This window comes from Marmota flaviventris, chromosome 5 (genome assembly GCF_047511675.1).
Source record: "Marmota flaviventris isolate mMarFla1 chromosome 5, mMarFla1.hap1, whole genome shotgun sequence".
NCBI lineage: Eukaryota > Metazoa > Chordata > Mammalia > Rodentia > Sciuridae > Marmota > Marmota flaviventris.
Genome location: NC_092502.1, coordinates 163,891,231 through 163,913,467, shown reverse-complemented (window position 1 = coordinate 163,913,467; position 22,237 = coordinate 163,891,231). Strand labels below are relative to the sequence as shown.

The 22,237-nt window shown below is 62.7% G+C and overlaps 1 protein-coding gene across 1 annotated transcript; it reads left to right on the top strand.

Annotated features, from left to right (window-relative positions):
* Nucleotides 1–689: 689 nt before the first annotated feature.
* Nucleotides 690–22,177, top strand: Nkd2 (NKD inhibitor of WNT signaling pathway 2). The gene is made up of 10 exons (XM_071612712.1): nucleotides 690–837; nucleotides 925–963; nucleotides 1,233–1,336; nucleotides 16,729–16,789; nucleotides 17,924–18,051; nucleotides 18,660–18,755; nucleotides 19,434–19,581; nucleotides 20,016–20,100; nucleotides 20,591–20,718; nucleotides 21,332–22,177. Exons 1-10 carry the CDS (start codon nucleotides 813–815, stop codon nucleotides 21,916–21,918), a joined length of 1,401 nt encoding a protein of 466 aa, XP_071468813.1. The 5' UTR covers nucleotides 690–812; the 3' UTR covers nucleotides 21,919–22,177.
* Nucleotides 22,178–22,237: the final 60 nt, after the last annotated feature.

The following is a 22,237-nucleotide window of genomic DNA, read 5'->3' as shown; positions in this document are numbered from 1 at the left end:
GCCGGACCACCAGGAGCAGAACAGGAGAGACAAGGACCCAGTCCCCCAAGGCCCAAGGTCTAAGGGAGGGGTACAGGGCTTACCCAAGCTGAAGGTCAGAACTGGTCTTTCATCAAGTGGGCAGAAAGAGGCTAGAGCCTCACCTTGGGGAAGAAGGGAGAGGGGGGTCACTCCAGCCAGGCTGGGGTGGACTTTGGTCCTTCTCACCCTCTCCTCCAGGTACCTCTTCTTCCCCACAGATGTTCTGCCAGCCATGGGAGGCAAGCAGGGTCCCGGTAATCTAGAGTCCCCAGGATCCTCCCTTCCAACAGAGGGGTCAGGCTCCCAGACTGGAGATGGCCTGGTGAAGGGTGGAGGATGTCCCCCAGAGTCCCCTGGCAGCCAGAATGGCGGGGTCAACTGCAGCGCCTGAGTGCCCTCGCAGTCTACTGTGCGGGTCCTTGTCACCGCCAGGCTCTGGGTCCCACCTCCCCAGTTGGCAGCATTGGGCTGCGATGCGCCTAGGCTGCGGGCTACGGGGGTCCTGGGGCTGGGGGCGGGCGGGGCGGCGGGCGGGTGCGCTGCGGGCCGCGGCCGCGGGGGGCGCTGCGGGGCCCGTGGTTAAAGCTCGGGCGCGGGCGCGCGCGCTCAGAGGGAGCCGGGCCACCGCGGGCGCCGCTGTCGTCTGTTGCCGCGCCGCCCTGCCCGCGCTGAACCCGGCTTCCCGAGCCCAGCTCGGAGCCCGGTCCTGCGGCCCCAGCGGACGTCCGTCCCCGGCTCGGACCTGCACCTGAGCGCGCCCGGGCTGGTGGGGTCCGGATCACGGCGGCGGCATGGGGAAATTTCAGTCCAAGCACGGTGAGGTGCGGCCGGGAGGGTGGGCGGGGCGCGGACGGGCGGCGCCACTCACTGTCCTTCCCTCTCCCTCGCGCCCCGGCCGCGCAGCAGCCGCCGCAGCCTGCAAGCGGAGAGAGAGCCCCGAAGGTGAGCGCGGGGACCATCTGGAGCCCAGCAGCCCCGAGCCCGGCGCGCGCCCTGCCTCGCGCCCTCGTCGCGGGAGGTGGCCGCCGGGTCTCGGTTCCGGACCCACCCTGTTCAGGGGGTGGGCTGCTGCCCCCGCCCTGCGCGGTCCTTGGGGCTTGGGGAGGGCGCGCTGGCGGCTGCGGCGCGAAAGCGCATCCCCCGGGGCTCACGGCATCTCCTTCCTCCTCGGTGGGTGCCGCGTTTCCCGCGCGTCCGTTCGTCACCCGCAGGGGACAGCTTCGTGGTGTCCGCAGACGCGAGCGGCCGCAAAGGCACGGAGGAGGCGGAGCGGCGCCCAGGCGGCGGCGTGGAGCGCCGCGTGCGGGACAAGCAGGTAGGCTGTGGCTGGCGGGCTGGGACAGCACTACTCCACCACCTCGCAGGGCCGCTCGAAGTGGTGCGGGAGCTGTGCACTCTCGCCCAGGCCCAGGCTCAGAGGGAGCGGCCCAGATGGCTGACCAGAGTAATGTCCAGAGGGCCAAAAGAACCAGTTGCTCCCAACCTCCAGGCTGGGGTCCTGGGGACTGCAGCACTGGTATCTGTGCTGGGGGCTGAAGGCCTAGGCTGGGGGTGGGGTGGAGCCCCCACCCCTCCTGCTGGAGAGCTGGGAAGGGTCGTGGGAAGGGCTGAGGCCTAGATGTCCCAGACTGATGTTCTGAGGAGTTGGGTGGCCTGGGGCATCCACAGGTTATGGGGTCAGCTGGCATAGAAAAGAGGGTCCTCCTTAGAGGGCACCTTTGCCTCCCATATTCCAGAGGGGTGATCACAGGCCAGGCAGAAGGGGTCAACCAAGAGAATGGACTGCTGGTGAGCTGTGGCCACCCAGACCACAGATGCTGCTCAGGGGATCAGAGGTCCTGCTTGGGACTCAGGTGCCCCTGAGGGCAGATTATGAAGTGCTACGTCCAGGAACAGAGAACTGCCCAGGCCCAGGCCCTGCAGGGTCTTGGGTAAATCAGACATGCCTGTATTTGCAGAGCTGGAGGGAGTGGGAATGACTATCATCAGCCTTAAGGGGAGATGGGCCCTGCCAGGTGGACCCCCTTGCCCACTGCTGGATGCCCGGTACACCAGGCAAAGTCAAAATACCCTTTTTGGAAGGGTATTTTTCTGCTGGTTGATCAAAGAGATGCTCTGGGTGTTATTTGTAAACACTTCTGCTCAGAAACTAACACACCCCTGAGCTTGGGTTCCTGGGAGGGTCTGTGCCATGCCTGTAAGGGCAGGAAGAAGTACATTCTGAGGTATTTGCTGGGTACAGCATAGGAACGTGGCTGTTTTGCATCCCTCCATCCTGGGTTGGGGACCTGGGCAAGGACACTGGCAGTTGTGTTTTCCCAAGGGAATACTGGTGGCCAGATGGTGCCTCTCGACAGCCTGGTTCACAGATGTGTCATTGTTTAGAGATGTGAAACGGGGGCTGGCGTTGAGGGCTTAGGCTGGCCTCTGTGCCTCAGCTGTCCAGCCTAGGGACCTTCTCTCTGGCAGGCAGTGTGGGCTCAGCCCTTAGGGTCCTGATGAGAGAATGATGTGTTCAGGATAGGGCTGAGACAGGACCATAGAAATGGGCCTCCTGTGGAGTGGGGCCAGAGTGCATGTGCTCTGGAAGGTGACCGAGTCCGCGCAGCTGTGGAGTCAGCTGGGCAAGGAGTGGGGTGGTCTTCAGGACCAGGCTCCACACTTTGGGACATTTTTAAAGAGTGGTGTGGGGTCTGGCTGCGTCGTTGCTGTCTGAGTGTGCCCACATTCCTGAGCACAGGGTCCTGTCTGTGGTGGGAAGAACAGACCCTCAGAACTCGGTGCTGTCCTAAGCCAGGCTTACGAGGCTGCCCGCCAGCAGCACTGCTTACCCCATGTCTGCCATCGGGTCACAGGTGTGCAGTCAAGACCCCTGTCCAGGTGCAGCCCCAGCTGGGCGGCTCTTGGCCCAGGTCCAGGGGAGCCGCCCCTCTGTCCTGCCTCTGCTGCCAGCCAGAGCTCAGCTGGGAATGGCAGGTGTGGAATCTGTAGGTCCTTCCATCTCCCACCTCCCTGCCTTCCCATGGCATCTAGTGCTCCACCCATCACCACGTCCTCCTGAGTGTGTCCCCGAGGAAGGCCAGCCCTGGTTCCCACTGTACCCTGTGACATCTGGCAGGGACCAGCGTGAGGACCGTGCCTTCTGGTCCCTGCGGTTGCCCTTGTGAGCACTGTTTTGTCCTGGGAGTTGTGATGAATACTCTCGTGGGCAGTAAGTGGGTATTCGCAACCCCGCTTTCACCTACCCTCTCTCACCTCAGGGTGGGTGAAGCTGACCAAGTGGAGTTGCTTCCACCCAGACCATCCATAGGCTTGTGAGACGCTCGAGTGTGAGCACGTCCCCAGGCAGGTGGCCTACCCTCCGGTGGCTCCCCACACCATTCCAGGAAGCTCCTGCAGACTTATCAGGCGGGCTGGTGTGGCTTTCTTCTGAGTGTCTCTGAAGGTCCAGGCTGTGGGTCTGCTGGTGATGGCCACTGGGGCGTCTAGAGAGGTGGGTGACATTGGGAGCAACTGTGGTAGGTGCCTCAAGGTTCCCAGCAGTGACAGGCTGGTGGCTTCTTGAGCACATGATGGTGGCTTTGTTAAAGTGAGTGGTGTGGAGCAGTGGCCTCCCCAGGTTCTGTGCAGCAGTGTCCCCTCACATGGGTCCTCGTTTCTCCTGCTCCCTGAGGCTGGCGGGAAGCAGCTCAGAGACAAGAATCTCTGTCCACAGCTGGATTCTTCTGTGAGTTAAACACAGATTCCTGGTAGGTGCTCAGCCTGAGAGAGAGGTGTTGTGTTGACTAGAGGGGCTGCTTACTGGGACTCTGCCTGGGAGTGAGGAGGCTGCTGGGCCTGCTGTCCGGGGGGACTTGGGAGCTGACCACATCTGCAGGAGGGCAAGATGTGGCTGCTCAGCCCGTCCTGAGCAACCCCAGCTCTGGGGCCCACTCCCTGTTCTGTGCCTAGGCACAGGGCTGTGCGCGTGCTGATGTGTCATGTGCCTCCTGGTGGAGGTGGCCCTCTGGGACACTGGCCAGCATGAGCACCGTAGCACCCCCAAGGCTGAGCTCTACACGTGCCCAGCATCCACCTGCACTGGCTCTGGCTTCCGCAGACTGTCTGCCCTAGAACAGCCTGCCCTAGGTAGCTTCTGGGATCGGAGGCTCGGCCCCTGTGCTCTGCCATCTTCAGAACAGCTCCCTGGAGCTGGCCCGGGGCCTCAGATGCCCATCTCTGCAGCACCCACTGCCTGGTCTGGCTGCGCTGAGGCCCAGGCTGCGCTTCCCCTACGCCCGGCCGGCAGGAGCCCCCTCACCTGCGGGATTCACCAGCTTTCGTTGGTACCTCTGCTCATCTGTATGTGAGAGCCGGGCCCTGGTGACCAGGGTGGGGCCCTGGGCCTCGGTGCACAGGAAGCAGCCCAAGGGCCATTCGTGCCCAGAGGTTCCAGTGGGCTCCTTCCTCCCTTTCCCACCTCTGCAGCTGTGACAGGAGGCCTGGTCTCTCCTGGATGGGGAGGGGTCCTGAGCCGACACCCACCCTAAGCAGCTCTGGGGGGTCAAGAGTTTTCAGTCCCTGCCACCCTGGAGGGACCAGTGTGGAGAGGGGCCAAGTGGAGTGGTCACCTGGCCCCTGGGTCTGACCTGCATGGGGTGAGGAGCTGAAATTCCCTGGGGTGACAGGAAGGAAGGCATCCCCTGCGCAGCGGTCAGCTGTGGCTATTGGCTCCATATGTGTCCCGGGGACTGCAAGGCAGGGTGAAAGTGGGGTTGGGGGACCAGGGCAGCCGAAGATAGGAGGCGCCTCGAGGCCTTGGGAGCAGCTGCAGCTTCCTCAGGTGTGTGACCCTGGCCATCCCACACCCCAGACCCTGGTGGACACAGGCTCCCACAGGGCCTCTGCTCTGTTAGCATCTCATGATTGTTCTGGGGCCTCAGTTGGTCATCTGTAAATGGTGCCCATGCATGCCAGTGTGGGGCAGTGGATACCTGGGGCTCGCTGGGCCCCTGGGATGGAGGGTCCTTCTCAGGTTCTGGGTGGACTCGTTAATGCCACTTGGTGCCAGGCAGCACCGAACCACCCATGGAGCAGTGGCCACGTCTCCTTGGAAAAGGAGGGGACAGCGCAGTTCCACCGTTGAGTGGCTGAGCCATCCCGCCTGATTGGCTGCCTCTGCAGGCTCAGCAGTGGCCTTCTGGAGGCTCACAGTCCGGTCCTCGCCCCGTGGAGAAGCCTGGACCTGGTCTCAGCTGTGGCCATGCTGCAGGCTGCGATTGCCCTCGAGCTGAGGAGCCTGGGAGGGTGCCCCTTAGCAGCCCTCCTTGGCAGTGCTGAACACGCTGGGTCTTCTGGGCCCTGGTGGCCACTGCAGCTGGACGGTGCCCGTGTGGCCCTTGGCAGCTGCACGGGGAGGATTCATTTTCCTTTGGTCCTGCAGAAGCCTCCAAGGCACTTGTAGCTGGCTTTGAGCTCTTAAGTCAGAGAAACTAAGAAGCATGTAAGTTTTTTTTTTTTTTTTTAAAAAAAAGGACGCAATACCTCCATTTGTCTATCTTTATGTGGTGCGGAGGATCGACCCCAGGCCTCACGGCTAGGTGAGCGCTCCACCCACCGCCCAGCCCCAGCCCCAGCCCCAAGCGTGTGATATTTTAATACGGAAACTCAGAAGATGGTGTCACCCCAGCTGTTGGGGTCCTGCCGTCAGAAGGCAGAGCACTATATGCAGGCCGCCTGTGCCTGGACCCCCAGCTGGTCAGCAGGCAGGCCCTCCTGGCTGTCATCCCCACTGTGGTTGATGGCTTCGTCCAGGGTGACACCTCAGCCAGGGCTGGACCCTCCTGCGCGGCCCGTGGTGCTGAGCCGACATCCTGACAGGACCAGCCTCACGTTTGCTAGGAGGAAAGAGACCCGCTGTGGTTCTGATTCTTGTCCTCTTGACCCGAAAGACCTGAACTGGTGACGTGTCCCCCACAGGAACCGTCCCCTGCGGGGGCCTCAGAGAGGGTTGGGGTGGGGTGGGTGGGGTGGGCCCGGCCCTCCGCCACACCTGGCCTCCTGCCCGCTCCTCCCTGTGGGGCCTCACAGGTTCCTTCCTGGCCAAGCCCCGGGATGTCCACGCTGCCGGGAGGCTCTGCTGGGCCTCCAGCCCTGCTCAGACCCCTGCCCTCCACCTGCCCATTCAGTCCCCGGCCCAGCACCTAGCCGTCGCCCCTCATGGAGTGCCCGCTGGCCCTTGCTTCCCAGAACACCTCACCAGGTACCAGGACATCAGGTCTCAGAGGCCTCCCAGAGGGCTGGAGCCCCACTGGCCTTGGCCTTGTCCCTCCCTGCCCGGGCATCCCTGTGGCCCTCACAGTCCCCTGTAGGCAGGACCTGTGCCTTCCTGTGCCTGCAGGGACCCACTTGTGGAAGTCACGGCCAGGAGTGGCCCGTTTGCTTGGTGGACTCCAGGGCTGGCCTCACCATGCCCCCCGTGGTCTGTGTTCCTGATGCAGGAAGAGGTCTCAGTCTGAAAGGAGAGCCCTGCGTTTCCAGAGAGATCGGGGGACCAGCGTAGCCCCACAGGGGAGCCCCCGGGAGGTCGGGCAGAGCCCCCCCGTCCCAGGGAGGAGAGGCTCTGCAGGAGGGCGTGGTCACCTCGGGTGGCTCTTGTGGGGAGGCGGGTCCCTTGGGTGGCTCTTGTGTGGTGTGGGTGATGCCCGTGTGGAGCTGCCTTCCTGACCTGGCAGCCAGGGTCCCATTGTGCCTCAGTGAGGCCCCGGCAGTGTCTGGTGCCCATCCTCTCTTCGACCCGTGTTTGAGTACCTGGAACTCTGCCAGCCCGGCGTAGGCTGCTGGGCAGCAGCAGTGATGTGACCCTCACTGCGCACCGTGGTTCCCAGAGTGCCGCCGGCAGAACAGGTCCTGGCCCTCCTGGCCACTGCTTCCAGCAGCCCTTCCTTGCAGGGCAGGAGTCCTGCTGCCCGGTTCCGGCTCTGCACCGCCCTCAGCCCCGTTCACCCCAGTGTGCTCAGATGCCGTGGAGCAGGACACACACCTCCCCCTTCATGCTGAGTCAGGGTCTGAGCAGGGGGCTGACCTCACTGTCCCCACAGGGTGCATTTGTCGCAGACCCGCACTGCTGATAGGCGGCTGTCAGGCATGGGAGGCTCCATCAGCCTGGGTGAAGCTCGTTTCCTGCCCACTGTGGCCCGTGACTATTGTGTCACTATACGGGCAGAAAACAGCTGCAGACAGCTCCAGTGGACCTGCTGTGCCGACCTAGGGACAGTCTGTGAGGACAGGAGTAAAACCAAACCCAGCCATGCAGCACAGATGGCAGCGTCAGCCCCGTCCAGGATCCCAGGACACGGAGTCGGCCAGGGGAGCCGCCAGGAGGAGTGGGTCGGGCACAGTGAGGGTCTGCCCGTGAGGCCGCTGTTCGTGTGCAGAGCCCTCAGGTCCAAGAGGACGTGGCATGGAAGAGGCAGGACAAGCAGAAGGACCTTGGTCATCTGCGGGCCACGTCAGCACAGTCACAACCCCAGTGGGCTACAGAGATGGTGTCAAGATGAGCAACGGGTCGGGCTTGACCGCAGGTGGGATGGCAGAGTCCTGGCAGAGGCTGGAAGTAACAGGGGCAGGGTCCACCACAGCAGGACTGTGCCAAATAGCCCTGCCTACGTGCGCAGGAGGGCGTGTGGCCAGGCCTTGCGGTTCAGACGGCACCTGAGCCACAGACCCAGAGGCTCCATGCAGCCTGAGCAGAGCAGAGAAGGCCACTCTGGGCACGTCCCGGTCAGCCTGCTGGTGACCCATGGTAGGAGAGCTCTGTCCACCCCATGGTGGGCAGCGGGGAGGGAAGCCAGCGGGAAGGAGCAAGGCCGGGGTGCCAAACACGCCGTGGGGCCACAGGCGATTCCCACAGGAGATGCTGTCCTTTTCCTGTTTTGAAGGGAGACTGAGATGCAGTGGGCTTAGGAGATCTCCCCAAGTCACCCTGGAACGAGTCCTGGAGCCAGGTCCCGGGGGGCCAAGCCCGCAGAGCCCATGTCCCGGCCCACAGGCTGCTCTGCCTGCCCCCGTGAACTCCTGAGCCTGGGCCGCAGGTCCCAAAGGGGCAAAGGTGACCCACAGATGGCCAGCTGGGAGGCAGTGCTGATGAACACTCCAGCTGGGGGCTGCCAGTGCAAAGGCCCTGAGGCAGGAGTGAGCCACACATGCTGGAGACAGGAGGGATAGCAGAAGTCGGGGAGCAGTGAAGGATGGCCCTGAATGCACCCACACTCCTCCTCCAGGAGCTGGGCCAGGGAGCCGTGGGGATGGAGGACCACGGCGTGGGCATTCTGGGTGTTCCAAGCCCAGGAGTGGGGAGGGGTGTCCCTTTCCTTCCTCCCATGGACTCGTTTAAAATGGCTGGTTTTCAAGAAAGGTACACTGGCTGTGGTCCTGGGGACGTGGGTCGGCTTCTCCTGCCTGTGAGACCAGCTGTATTCGATGGTGTGTCAGGAGTGGCCAGGTCTGGCCAGGATGACAGAGCCATATGTGGGCATCCTCAGGGCTAGCAGTGCCCAGCTGGCCTCCTGGGCTGTGCTGGGGAGTAGGGCCTGTCCCCACAGTGGACAGGTGAGGTGGCTGGGGCTGGCCACTACCCTCCCACGGCTGGGCCCCACTTGGCAGAAAGGCCCAAGGCCAGCGTGGCCAGGGGACCCTGCTCTGGCCTGCCCAGCACACCCACATCATGTCAGGGTGGACGCTGGCCTCCTGGCTCGGGGAGGCCTGGCCCTGGGGGCTCTTGGGCCTGGCCTGAGCTCCTCTCGTAGAGCATGGCACAGCAGGCAGTGGGGCAGGAAGCAGGTGGGGGCCGCCTTTGCTTGAGGGCTTACTGGGAGCAGCAGGTGGCCACGGAGGACGCCACATCTCCATCCGTGGCACGGAGGGGCTCGGGCCTGGAAGACAAGCTCCAGACCAAAGGGCAAAGTGGCCAGGCCAGAGGACCCGCTTTTCCACTGGGTCACTGCCCTCTGGCCGTTCCTAGGCCTCGTGGCAGGAATTGTGGGTGCCCCGCTAGCCGGCCGTGACCGGGTCTCCGCCCGCTCTTGCTGCGCTTCCTGTTTGAACACCTGAGGGGCAGCGTGCGGCCCCCCTCAGAGTTCCCTGCACTGTCCCAGCCGCGCAGCAGCCTGGGGCTCCGGCTGTCACTGGGCAGGTGGTGTGTGCCAGGCTCCCGGGACACGACTTGTCTTCACACGTGGGCCTCGGCCACACTCTTCCCCGGGTGGGTTTGGCCTCTGCTCCTCTGAGGCCCCCTGGGTGCTGCGAGACGTCAGGGTCCTGCCGGGGCCTCCTCTTCGTCTCCCACAGCCGCTGCCAAGAACAGCAGCACGTGGCGGCCGTTGGGCTGCGTGCAGGTGTCTCCACACCCTGCGGCCCTGCGGGGCTGCTCAGAAGGGGAGTGGACACTCGCAGCTCTTTCTGAGCAGTGCTGTCCCCGGGGCTGGTGCCGTGACCAAGCGCAGGCCCGTTGGGTTCCAGGACGTGTCTGGTGAGGACTGGCGAGCCGAGCCTTCTGAATCCAGGAGACAAAGCAGGAGAGCGTGGCTTCCGTTCTGTTCTTCTCCGGCTGTGCAACAGGAAGCACAGGCTCTCCCACCACAGGGGAAAAGGCGCAGTCCAGTGAGCTTCCCTGGAAGGGTCCCGCGGGGACCGTGCAGGCCTGGCGTGAGGCCAGTGCAGAGGTCGAGCGGGTCTGGCCTGCGTTTGTGGTGTCGCAGCTCTGTGCGGCTGGGCTCAGTGATCGGCCAGCAGAGCAGGGCCACCCACCGGGGTCCCCTTTCCCTGTAGAATCGTGTGTCGGGGCCCTGGCCAGATGGGCGAAGTCTGGCCCACTACTGGATAGCCTGACACCCAGCATCAAACTGAGGACAAACCCGGGGTGCCAGGAGTCACAACCCGATGGACATTTCATGGCTGCTAGGCCTGGACAGGAATCCACGCACCTGTGTGTGCCTGCGGTGCGTGCAGGGTGCCATGAGCACGTGTGTGGGCTGCACGCAGGCCCTGCGTACATGTGAATTCAGCATGTGTGCTGAACACTGCATCCCAAGCCAGGGTGCCATTTGTGACACCTGCCTGCCCCGGCCACACCTGGCAGATGACGTACAGCCCCGGGGATGCAGAGTCCCCTTCCCGTGCTTGGGGAGCCGCTGTGCTCTTGGCTTCTGCCCGCTGACACTAGCTGACGTGCATGTCACCTGAGCCCCTGCAGACAGAGAGCCATATGTGGGCATCCTCAGGGCTAGAGTGCCCAGCTGGCCTCCTGGGCTGTGCTGGACAGTAGGGCCCTGCAAGCCGAGAGTCTCACTGCCTGGTCTTTACCCAGCTCTTGCTGACACTTGGTGCCCCCTGCATCCTTCCCACGTCTCACAGGTGGTCACCGGTCAGCCCTCGCTCACCCAGCAGCTCACTGTGCACAGGGGCCAGCCTGAAGGACTTACGGGCCCTGGGTCACCTCTACACCCCAGGCCCACGTGTTCTGGGGTGAGTGTGTGTTGCCCGCAGACCAGGGGCCAGTGTGGGGGACCCCCATCTTCTCTATGGAAGCCTGCACGTGATGGAACGTGGTGGGGTGAAGACGGAGGTGGGGACATTGTGCTCTCTGCCTGACACGGGAAGCTGAGCCCCAGCGGAGCTCTGGCTCATGAGGATGTAACCAGCAACTGTGGGGTCAGATGGCCCCTCTGACCCCTGCACCTGGTGCCGTCCAGGAAGGAGGCGGGAAGCCCCTGTGCCCCCGTCTGTGGCCCTGTCCCTGAGGGCTCAGTGTTCCTCTTCAGGCCCAGAGGCTGGGACCATGTGCATGCGCCCTGGAGGGGACCCACCCGCGGCCCCTGCTGCACATGGGTTGGAGTTGGAAGCCCATGAAAGGACCTGTCACATCTGAAGCTGTTCAGCGCTGGAGTGGAGGCGGCGACTTCAGAGCCAGCTGTGGCGTTTCCAGACGCCAGAGGAGCCCCTGGAGTCGATCCTGCCTGAGGCGAGGGCCTCTCCCCCACGCTGGCTGCTCCCTGCTCCTCAGACCTGCGACTGCCTGCCTGCCCGTGAACACTGCCATCTGGCCACACGCTGGGGACATCTTGCATCTGAAGTCGCTGAGGAGAGCCGCCAGGTTCCTTTGCCTTTCGAGGGCCTGGGAGGCAGAGGCGCAGGCCTGTGCTGCCCCTGCTCACAAGCCGCTTGCCCTGCCTCCTCCATGTTCCTTTCTTATTTCCTGCCGGCAGAGGCTGTGGACCTCCTTGGCCTCCCCCTGGGGCCTCCCCTGGTCCAGGCCCCCTTGACCCTGTTAACCCCAGCGCTGAAAGAACCAGGATGCTGGCCCCGGCTCCTGCCCTTCCCCTTGGTCCACCCCGTCCTCAGGGTGCCTCAGGGTCCTGCAGTCCCTCTGTCTTTCCCCAAGTGTCCACTTCTGCCTGTGGGTGATGCCTCAACGCTGGGCCAGCTGTGAGCCCACTCAGCCGCACACCTGGCATGCTAGTCGCCCCCAGACAGGAGCCTGGGTCCCGCCGGATTCCCCACAAAGGGCAAGGGTCACTGCTGGCCTACCACAGCATTGTCCCTGATGCTTGCCCGGCTACAGATCTTCCCAACTGCCTTCAGATGGCCCTGGCCAACTGCAGGACACTCTGATGGGAGTCAGTGTGTTTGGTCTTGGGGCCCTCATTTTATGGACCTCAGGTGGGGAGGTTGTGTCTGGTGAGCGTAAAAGCTCCAGGTACTGGTTTTCCTGATGTGATGTGAGATGTGCATGTGTCCAGGTGCTCTTGGTCTAGTTAGAGGAAGTGGCATGTGTGAGTTATTTATCACTCTGCGTAACGCTGGTGCCCAGCAGATGGTGGCTGTTCACTGGTACAGAAAGGAGCAGAGTCAGCTGCCTGGCACCTGTGCCCAAATAGGGGTTGTTCATGGAAAGCTCCTGTTTACAAGATGCAGAGGCTCAAGGGCAGGTGCAGCGGAGGACTGCTGTCCTACACACTGTGGAGTCACCAGGGCAGGCACAGCCTGAGGACTGCTGTCCTACACACCATGGAGTCACCAGGGCAGGTGCAGCCTGAGGACTGCTGTTCTACACACCATGGAGTCACTCAGGGCAGGTGCAGCCTGAGGACTGCTGTACTACACACTGTGGAGTCACCAAGGCAGGCACAGCCTGAGGACTACTGTTCTACACAACATGGAGTCACTCAGGGCAGGTGCAGCCTGAGGACTGCTGTACTACACACTGTGGAGTCACCAAGGCAGGCACAGCCTGAGGACTACTGTTCTACAAACCAGGGAGTCACTAGGGCAGGCGCAGCCTGAGGACTGCTGTTCTACACACCATGGAGTCACTAGGGCAGGCGCAGCCTGAGGACTGCTGTTCTACACACCATGGAGTCACTAGGGCAGGCGAACCCTGAGGACTGCTGTCCTACACACCTTGGAGTCACCAGGGCAGGTGCAGCCTGAGGACTGCTGTTCTACACACCATGGAGTCACTAGGGCAGGTGCAGCCTGAGGACTGCTGTTCTGCACACCTTTTCTTGACATCTGCTCTGCCCAGCCTTGTCTGAGGACGTGAGTATCAATTTCACTGTTCAGAAAGTCTCTCAAAAGGGACCTACATCTTCCTAATGTCTCTGGACAGGTTTTATAGCAATTAAAGCTCTTGACCCTTATTTAAGCTATGTGATGTAAATTAGAGGGCAATTTCATGTCAGCAGGACAGATTTAACTTAAATCACTAGTCACAGATAGCAGAGTGACTCTGCCACAGGGCACATCTTCCCCTTTGATCCCCTCTGCTGCTCAGATCATCTGCATTTAACTTCAAGATGTTGGGTACCCTGAGTGGTTGTGTGCCACATACTCTCCAGTGACACTGCTAGGGTGGGATGCTGGCTGCTGTGCCCTGCATTGCTTCTTGTAGCCTTGGTTGGTTACTGTAGCCTTGGCTGGTCTTGGTAGCCTTGGTTGGTTACTGTAGCCTTGGTTGATTACTTAGCCTTGGTTGGTTACTGTAGACTTGGCTGGTTACTGTAGCCTTGGTTGGTTCCTGTAGCCTTGGTTGGTTACTGTAGCCTCTGTTGGTTATTGTAGCCTTGGCTGGTTACTGTAGCCTTGATTGGTTACTGTAGCCTTGGCTGGTCATGGTAGCCTTGGTTGGTTACTGTAGCCTTGGTTGGTCATGGTAGCCTTGGTTTGTTATTGTAGCCTTGATTGGTTACTGTAGCCTTGGCTGGTTACTGTAGCCTTGGCTGGTCATGGTAGCCTTGGTTGGTCTTGATAGCCTTGGCTGGTTACTGTAGCCTTGGCTGGTCTTGGTAGCCTTGGCTTGTCATGGTAGCCTTGGTTGGTTACTGTAGCCTTGGTTGGTTACTATAGCCCTGGTTGGTTACTGTAGCCTTGCCTGGTCTTGGTAGCCTTGGCTGGTCATGGTAGCCTTGGTTGGTTACTGTAGCCTTGGCTGGTCATGGTAGCCTTGGTTGGTTACTGTAGCCTTGGCTGGTCTTGGTAGCCTAGGCTGGTCATGGTAGCCTTGATTGGTTACTGTAGCCTTGGCTGGTCATGGTAGCCTTGGTTGGTTACTGTAGCCTTGGTTGGTTACTGTAGTCTTGGTTGGTTACTGTAGCCTTGGCTGGTCGTGGTAGCCTAGGCTGGTCATGGTAGCCTTGGTTGGTTACTGTAGCCTTGGTTGGTTACTATAGCCCTGGTTGGTTACTGTAGCCTTGCCTGGTCTTGGTAGCCTAGGCTGGTCATGGTAGCCTTGCCTGGTCTTGGTAGCCTTGGCTGGTCTTGGTAGCCCTGGTTGGTTACTGTAGCCTTGCTTGTTTATGGTAAGTCGGTTGGTCATTGTAGCCTCTGTTGGTTGTAGAGGGGATGTCTCCAGAAGGCCAACCCAGGCCTGCGCAGACTCTTCTTGGTAAGTGTGTCAGTGTATGCACACGTGCCTGGAGCTAGGGGCAGGGCCTCGGGTTGGCTCCGCACGTACTTTCCCACTGAGCTCCACCCAGCCCTTCTGTCTTTTAGGTTCACGTTGCCTGTCCACCTTATTCTCTGGCCGTAATGCTGAAAGCAGGTGTTCAAGTTGTTAGGGAGATAGGAAGTGGAATGTGCCCTTGAACATCAGCTCTTTTAACTGCCCACAGGACACCCGGAGTGGTAATGGGCATCTTCAGGGTCGCAGAGGCCTGGGATCCAGCCCCAGCCTGTCCACTCACCCTTTGGTCTCCTCCAGGAACCATCCTTGGCTCCTGACCCTTCCCTGGGAGCTGCTGCCGTCTGGCCGCTGGTGGACAGCTGTCAGTGAGGAAGAGAAGGGCTGGTTCATGGTGGTCTCCTCCTAGGCCATGGTCTCCGTGCTCACTCTCCTCAGTCCACAGCACGCTGGGACATCGAGAGACCAGCAAGATCCCAGCCCTCTAGCTGCTCGGGGAGGGGGCTGAGCCCCAGAGGAGGTGGGAGGGGACAGTGGCGCGTCAGCCTCACCACCCTGCAGGCCCCACCCTGTCTCAGAGCCCAGTCCTGCAGGGCCTTCTGAGGGCGGGAGCAAGTGCCCCAGGAGAGGCCCCCTGGGCGCCTGGGCACCCGCCCTCCCACACGCCAGCCTTGAAGAGAGCGGCCCCCAGTGCGGCAGTCATCTTGCCAGTCCTGAGAAGCAGCTTGAAGAGACTCCAAGTTCATTTTGTCTCTGAGTTTTAAGGTCTCAGCCCGCGATTGGTGGGCCCCATTGCTCTGGCCTATGGCAGCAAACTGCTCACCTCACGGCCAGGGTCCCTCTGCCCTCCCAGGGCATGTTCCCAGTGGCCTCAGACCCCCACGGGGCCCGCCCCTTAGGTCCACCGCCTCCTGAGGCTCCCAGCTGGGCCCTGCCCTCCAGCCTTCGCCACGCCTGGTGTCAGCCAGCCTCGTACCCGTGCTTCGTGGGCAGTGGACTCGCAGCACCCAAACTTATAACCTGGGGTGTGGCCCCAGTGCTGGGCACTGGTCCCTCCAGGAGGACGAGCAGCCTGCAGAGGCCCAGGCCGAGCTGCAGGCAGCACCAGGAGCCTGTGACGGCGTCTCCACAGGCGGATTCCGTTTGCAGCAAACATCTACAAGTTAATAGGTTTCATCTTCATGTCCACCTGGGGCAGAGCTCACCCCTGTCCTGCGGGTCAGAACTCCTCTGGGCTCAAGTGGATGGCGCACGGTTAGTGAGTAGTGAACGGGCTTCACGGGCCGGAGCAGGTCTGTGCCTGTGGGCTGCTCGGTGAGCAAGGGAGGTGGTGCCTTCTAAGACGAGCTCTCGAGTGGTGCCCCAACGCAGACGGGAGCTCTTCCTGCTGGCTCTGAAGTGCGGGGAGGCAGGCGATGACAGGCTCCCGTGGGCTTGGCGGGACGTGCAGGTTGCCCCTCTCCCCATGGAGGCCCTCCTTCCCCGGGCCCTGCAGCCTCACGAAGCCGTGTCTGTCCAGGGGCCCGAGGGCCTGGTGCTGCTCCTGGTGCTCAGGCGCCTCTTCCAAGCCCCAGTGGGACGGGGACCTGTGCCCTGGCGTGGAACCATCCGGCTTTCCACGGCTGTCCTCTTCTGGTTCTTGCTGAGCCTCAGCAGGACAGGCCAGGGCAGGGTGCCCCCGACCCTCCCACTAGGTGCAGCTTTACTGCACCCCTGCTCTAGGGCTGAGGGAGGCCCACCTCCGCTGTGTCCCAGGGGTGGGCATGAGCCCTGGAGGTGGTGCTAGGTGGCCTGGCAGGAGGTTGGCAGGTTGGGCAGGTGTCCCCAGGTCCTGGGAGATGAGGAATGGGAAGGGTGTGGGCCCAGGGAACGCTCAGGGCCTGGCTCCTGGTCACTGTGGGCAGATGAAGCTGTGCCGGGACACACCTGTGGGCCTCAGAGGCTTTGGATGAAATGAAACCAGGGTCGCCGCGTCACTCTCCTGTCTCCAGCTACAAACAAAACTGTGCTCTGGCCCTGCGTCACCTCCAGGGACAGATTCCATTTGGCGGGTGGGTGGGGTCTTTGCTCAGCCCTGGGTCTGCTCAGGGGCCCCCAAGGCTTTGCATCCACCTAGAGTAAGAAACAGAAATGTCCAGCGGCTCCTGGGCCTTCTGGATGCTTCCAGGGCTGGGGGCCTGCAAGCGCGGGGTGGGGACTCTGCCTGACAACCCCCACAGCCTTTGCCCCAGCTCTCTGAGCACGATTTGTTTCCTTTCTGCTCTGTTCTGCAGAGTTTCTTGGCTAAGACGGACTTGGATGTGTCTGAAGTCTCCCCATTTTCCCATAACTGGCCTTGAGGTCGGCGGTTGGTGGAGGGGTGTCTCCTGCCATGGGCCGTGCCCTGCGTCTCAGCCTCACCCTACAGAAGGCTCTCAGGCTCTGGGGGGCTGAGGCAGGGGGCCTGGTGGCGCCTTTGTACCTCTGGCCTCTTGTATTCAGCTGTCAGCATGGTGGGCTGGGCTCCAGGGCCATCCAGACTCTTGCTTTGAACAGTAGCCGGGTCCTGGTCCTGGAAACACCCAGGTGGAACTTGGGTCAGAGCTGACGCGCAGGGACCTCTGCCAGTCATGCTGGGGTGTGGAGGGGCTGGTGTTCCTGACTCAGAGACCAGGAGAGCCCAGGAAGCCTGAGGCCCAGGTCCTTCTGGTCCTGCCGCGCAGACCTTGTGCTCATGTCCTTCTGTCTGCCCAGCTGAGCCTCATGATCACTTGCTATTCTGCTTCCTGCAGGAGCTTCCCAGTGGGGACCCCAAGGATGGGCCTTTCCGGGAGGACCAGGTGCCCCTAGAAGGTGAGTACAGTCCTGACGTCCCCTCCCAGAGCTCACAGCACCCCATTGAAGGCCAGTGTCCTGAGGTGGCCTGACACCTACCAGCATAAGTGTGGCAGCAGCCTCGTGGCCACACTGCCCCCCCCCCCAGGATCCTCACTGGACAGGCAGCTTGCATCTGGCCATCACACGTGGTCCAGCCTGTGGCCCCGAGTGCTGTTGCTCCATGTCTGGAGCTCTGCACCCTGTCTGTGGGCACGGGCTCCATGGGGACAGCTCTGGGGGGCTGGGGCAGGGGGCTCCCCAGACCATGACTGGGACTGTGAGCCCCAGGTGGGCATGGGGGCCACTGTGGAGTGGGCCTGGGTGCCCAGCACATACCAGAAGAGTCCTTGCCAGGGTGCATCTCTGGTGGGGGACAGTCCTCCTACAGAGGACAGTCTCCACAGGCCACCTGCCTATCAGGTGCAGGGTGCAGGGCCACCTTTATACGGCTGCTAAGGCCAGGGGCTCCAGGACCCCCCACCCCCTGTTGGAAACTCAGGTTCTGGGCACCTTCCCAGCTCACAGCTGGGAGAGTGCTGCCCGAGGGGCCTGGGGCCCTAACCTGGCGACACGGCTTGTGAGAGCCAGAGAATAACGAGCCGTAGGACCGAGGCACCTCACCATCCACAAGCAGAGGCTGGGAGAGGGGTCTGCTCAACAGACAGCCTGCAGGCAGCCTCACCTATGGGTCCTGGGCTTGAGGGCTGTCGGGAAACTGGACCGTGCATGGGGGGAGGGAGGTCTGACCACACGGGGCCATGCTGGAGGCCCCACGAGCAGGGACCCTTCCCACAACCCTCTGTGCAATGTTGGCAGCCCCCTAGCCCCCAGAGGACAGCCTGCTCCCCGGGAGCCACTGTGGGAGGTCGGCGAGGCAGGACACCTGGCTGCAGCTGACTCTGGAGAGGCCTCCCTGCTGGTCTCTTGGTGCCCCTGATTCCAAAGGCCGACTTTCAGCACAGGCCCACGTGGGAGGGGTCCGTGGCTGGGGGAGGTAGCGGAGGGCAGCAACAGCTCTCCCTGGCCAGGCCCCATCCTCCATTGTCCCCTCTGTCACCAAATCACCTACCTGGGCAGGGCACCTCCCTCACCCCTTCTTGTTCCCCGCAGTGGCGCTACCCCCCGAGAAGGCCGAGGGCCACAGGGGCCCAGGACAGCTCTTCAGCATGGACGAAGGGGAGAGAGCCGCAAACTGTGAGGGCTCGCGAGGCCTGGGCAGGAAGCGCCTGAACATTGACGTAGGCCTTTGCCCCACTCCACACAGAGCGTCCCGGGGCCCGGGGTGGGCAGTGGAGGCCCCAGGTGGGTGGCCCTGGGCCTTCCAGCTGGCCTTCCTGTCATCCAGCATAGGCCCCCAGGAGCAAAGCTCGTGAGTGTGCCGGCTCTGGGCCCTCAGCACAGCTGTCTCGGTGAGCTCGGCCCGGCCTGGCCAATGAGGCAGAAGTGGAGAGGTCTCCGCATGGTGCCCAGACCCCAGGGGAAGTACAGCGGGGGCTGGGGACGGGTCCTGCCTCCTTGTGGGGCCTGGGGAGGAGCCGGCCACCTGGTTTACAGTCGATTTCTGGGGCTGGCACTTGGCAGTGGGCAGGGCCTCCTCATCCTGGGAGACGCTGGGCACTCGAGCAGGCACAGGCCATAGTGGGAGATTGAGCACGGTGCCAGGTCCGCTTGGAGGGCTGGAGCAGGCAAGGACGAGTCTCCTGGCCGCACACTAGAAATGGAAGACCCCTTGGAAGTGTCCCTTGGAGTCACAGGCCCCCTGGTGTGACAGGGCCTATAGAAGACCCAGGGTTGTGGGGGATGACAACAGTATTTCCTGTGCCCTATCCCTGCGTGCTACCAGCAGGCCCTTCAGTGTGATGTCTCGGTGGAGGAGGATGACCGCCAGGAGTGGACATTCACGCTGTATGACTTTGACAACAGTGGGAAGGTCACCAGGGAGGTACCGTGCCCGTGCATGTCAGCTGTCCACCAGAGGGTGCTCGGGTGTGGCCTGTGGCATCTGGAATCAGGCTGGTCCAGTAGGCAGATGGACAGACAGAGACACCCAGCCCCCGAGATGGGGAGGCAGCTCCAGCTGAAGTAGGAGAGGGTGGGCCTGTTGCTGTGGGGAGGTGGGAGGCAGACAGGAGGGGCCCACTGGCTGTCCTGGCCGGCCAGAGTGGGCGTCCTGTAACCCAGGGCTGCCTGCTGACATTTCCCCGCCCAGCCTGGTGTGGTCTGTGTCTGCAGCTGGGATGCCCTTGGCCAAGCCTGGGCCAGCAACCCTGCAGGGCAGCCAGGTCCCAGGAGTGACCCCTACCTGGCTGAGCTGTGAGTCTGGGACCCAGAGGCCTCTTGAAGTGAAGCAGGGGACAGGGACATGAACATGCTGAGATAAGCATGCCTGAGTGAAAGTGGAACTGTCCGTCTGTCTGCTGAGCCCTTTGGCAGAGAGCTGTGACTCCAGGGGTAACGGGGTGACCGTCCAGCCATGGAAGGCACCCTCTGGGCTAATCTAAGACATTCTCTGGCCTGGGATTTGGAGTGCATGGCGCATGGGTGCCAGGGCAGCAGGGGTGGGGGTGTTTAGCAGCAAGGGTGCGCAGTGTCTCCTCTCAGGTCAGCTGTGCCCTCCCAGGACATGTCCAGCTTGATGCATACCATTTATGACGTCGTCGACGCCTCCATCAACCACTCCTCAGGCAGGAGCAAGACCCTCCGAGTGAAGCTGACCGTCAGCCCCGAGCCCTCTAGCAAGAGGAAGGAGTGTCCTCCCACCAACCAGGGTGGGGCCCTGGGCCAAGAAGCTGCCCTTGCTTAGATAGTCCCGTCCCCACGGCACTGCCCAGGCCTGGTTTCAGGGGCTGGTCACCCGGCCCTATGCCTGGGCCCTGCCCACACTCTCCCTTGGCTCTCGCCCCCTCGCCACCCCCCAGCGCAGTGCACGACTCCTGACCCCATGCATTTCTCACTACCCGGCTCCTCAGCCGTGCTCTGTCCCCAGCTTCCACAGTGGCCCCCTGCCCCCTGCCCCTGCGGGGTTCCAGACTGCTAGGCCAGTAAATGCGAGGCTGCCCTGCTGGGGGGATGTGCCCAGTGAGTGGCACCCTAGTGGAGGGGCGAGTGGGGCCGGGGACTCGCGGTGGACGGAATGGATGGGTGCAGGGCCAGCAATGAGTAGTGCCTGAGCCAAGCTGGAGAGCGCCCACCCCTCTTGCAGACCGGGAGCCCAATCGCAGCCAGATGGAGAGCGAGCTTGCAGAGGATGCCCGGGTTGCGGAAAAGCGGCTGTCTGCCCACGTCGGGTGAGTGGCCACTGCTGCAGCTGCCCTGGGAAGGCCCTGGGTGGAGGCCGGGCTGAGCACCCAGCCTGAGTGACAGGCAAGGCTCTGGTGGCAAGTGCTAGGTGGGCCGGCACCCCTAGCCTGGGTCACTGCACATCTTGGGTTTCACTGGCCAGTTTGGGAGGTGTCAGTGGCCATAAACAGGTGACCAGAAAACACCCCAGTGTCACTTCCCGAGGCTCTCTGAGGACATGGCAGGTGACATCCTGGATCCATAGGACTATGGACCTTGTTCCTCCTCCACCACCACCACCACCACCACCACCACCACCATCATGGACTATGGACCTTGTTCCTCAGGATGGTGCCCAACCTTCCTCAGGCTGCCCCAGGCCATGGGTACTGGTCAGAGCACCCCGGGGCCTTGCTGCCTCTACTGATGCCCCCTCGTCAAAGGAGTGAGGGTCTGGCCAGGGGCGCCTGGTCAGGCCCCTCCTTTCTGCCCCTGCAGGAGGCCCAGCGTCGAGCCCCAGCCCTGCTCTGTGCGGGGGCCCTACTGCGTGGATGAGAACACCGAGCGCAGAAACCACTACCTGGACCTGGCTGGGATCGAGAACTACACCTCTAAATTTGGCCCAGGTAGGTAACGGAAGACCCTACACCACCTGGCCCCAGGTATGCCTCCACGAAGGTGCTAGCCAAGCGGAGGGCTCTGGAACCCCCACATGGTTGGGGCCAAGGGTGCCCCACCCACTCAGAGGACCTGGCCCACTCCTCTGCACCAGCCAGTGCCTGGAGCAAGGCCGTGCCTGTCCAGGTGTGCATGATGGACCCAGCCCTGGAGAGGCCAGACCTCGGGGGATCCATGGCAGAATTACCAGCTCCCTCAGAAGCATTGGGCAGCCCACAGAGTGGACAGAAGCAGGCCTGCCCACCACTGGTTCCTTCTGACTAGGAGCACCCTTTGTGGCATTCAGTAGGTTGCCATGGTGCTTGGGCCCTGTCCTAGGGGTGACCTGGGTCCCCTGACACCCTGACTCTGGGAACTGACTCCCAGTAGAAGTCCAGGGCTGGGCTTCAGGGCCTGTGCCTGTCTGACCTCTGACCTGGCCACCAGGCTGGCCTTGGATGGGAGCCCCTGGTGAGGCCTCCCCCTGTGGACCTTGAGCACATGTCACTTCCAGGAAGAGGAGACAGGACTGACCCCGGTTCTGGGCCCCGCATGGGCCCATCCTCTGTCCCCTGTCTGTAGGGCTGCCGGAGCAGGCAAGGCAGGAGCAGCAGGGCAGGGCCGCCTATCTCCAGAGCAGGTCCCGCTCCCAGGAGCCGGACACCCGTGCTGCCCATCACCGCAGGTCCCAGATGCTGGCCGAGCATGCCATGCCAGTTCCCGAGCCCACTGTGAGGGCCCTGGACATACAGCCCCGGCTGAAGGGGCAGGAGAAGCAGTTCCTCAGGTCCCCCAAGGGCCCAGGGAAGCCACTGGGGCTGGCAGGCAGCAGCAAGCCGGGGAAGGCCCTTGGCTACTACCTGCCGGCTGCCTCGGCCCCCCAGGCCCCTCAGGACGGCCACCACCTCCCACAGCCCCCTCCACAGCCCCCACCACAGCCCTACGGCCACAAGCGATACCGGCAGAAGGGCAGGGAGGGTCCTTCGCCACTCAAGGCCCCACACGGCCAGCCTGTGGTGGAGCACGAGGCCTTGCGGGACCTTCCAGCCGTGCCGGGGGCAGAGGGCTACATGGTGCCCGTGGTCCAGCGGCATGAGCACCACCACCATCACCAGCACGAGCACCACCACCACCACCACCTCCACCACCTCCTCCTCCTCCCATCCTAGCACCCGCCCTGACCATGCAGGCACCTCCTCCTCCACCACCACCACGTCCTCCACCTCCACGTCCTCCTCCTCCACTACCACCTCCTCCTCCTCCACTACCACCTCCTCCTCCTCCACTACCACCTCCTCCTCCTCCACCACCACCTCCTCCACTACCACCTCCTCCACTACCACCTCCTCCACCACCTCCTCCTCCTCCCATCCTAGCACCCGCCCTGACCATGCAGGCACCTCCTCCTCCACCACCACCACGTCCTCCACCTCCACTACCACCTCCTCCTCCTCCACTACCACCTCCTCCTCCTCCACCACCACCTCC

What these genes read in the sequence shown, in the direction of transcription:
- Nkd2 (XM_071612712.1), top strand. Translation starts at nt 813, where the DNA reads ATGGGGAAATTTCAGTCCAAGCACG. An exon ending in GAAATTTCAGTCCAAGCACG is followed by an intron (nt 838 to 924) that starts GTGAGGTGCGGC and finishes CCGGCCGCGCAG; the next exon opens with CAGCCGCCGCAGCCTGCAAG. An exon ending in GCCGCGTGCGGGACAAGCAG is followed by an intron (nt 1,337 to 16,728) that starts GTAGGCTGTGGC and finishes TGCTTCCTGCAG; the next exon opens with GAGCTTCCCAGTGGGGACCC.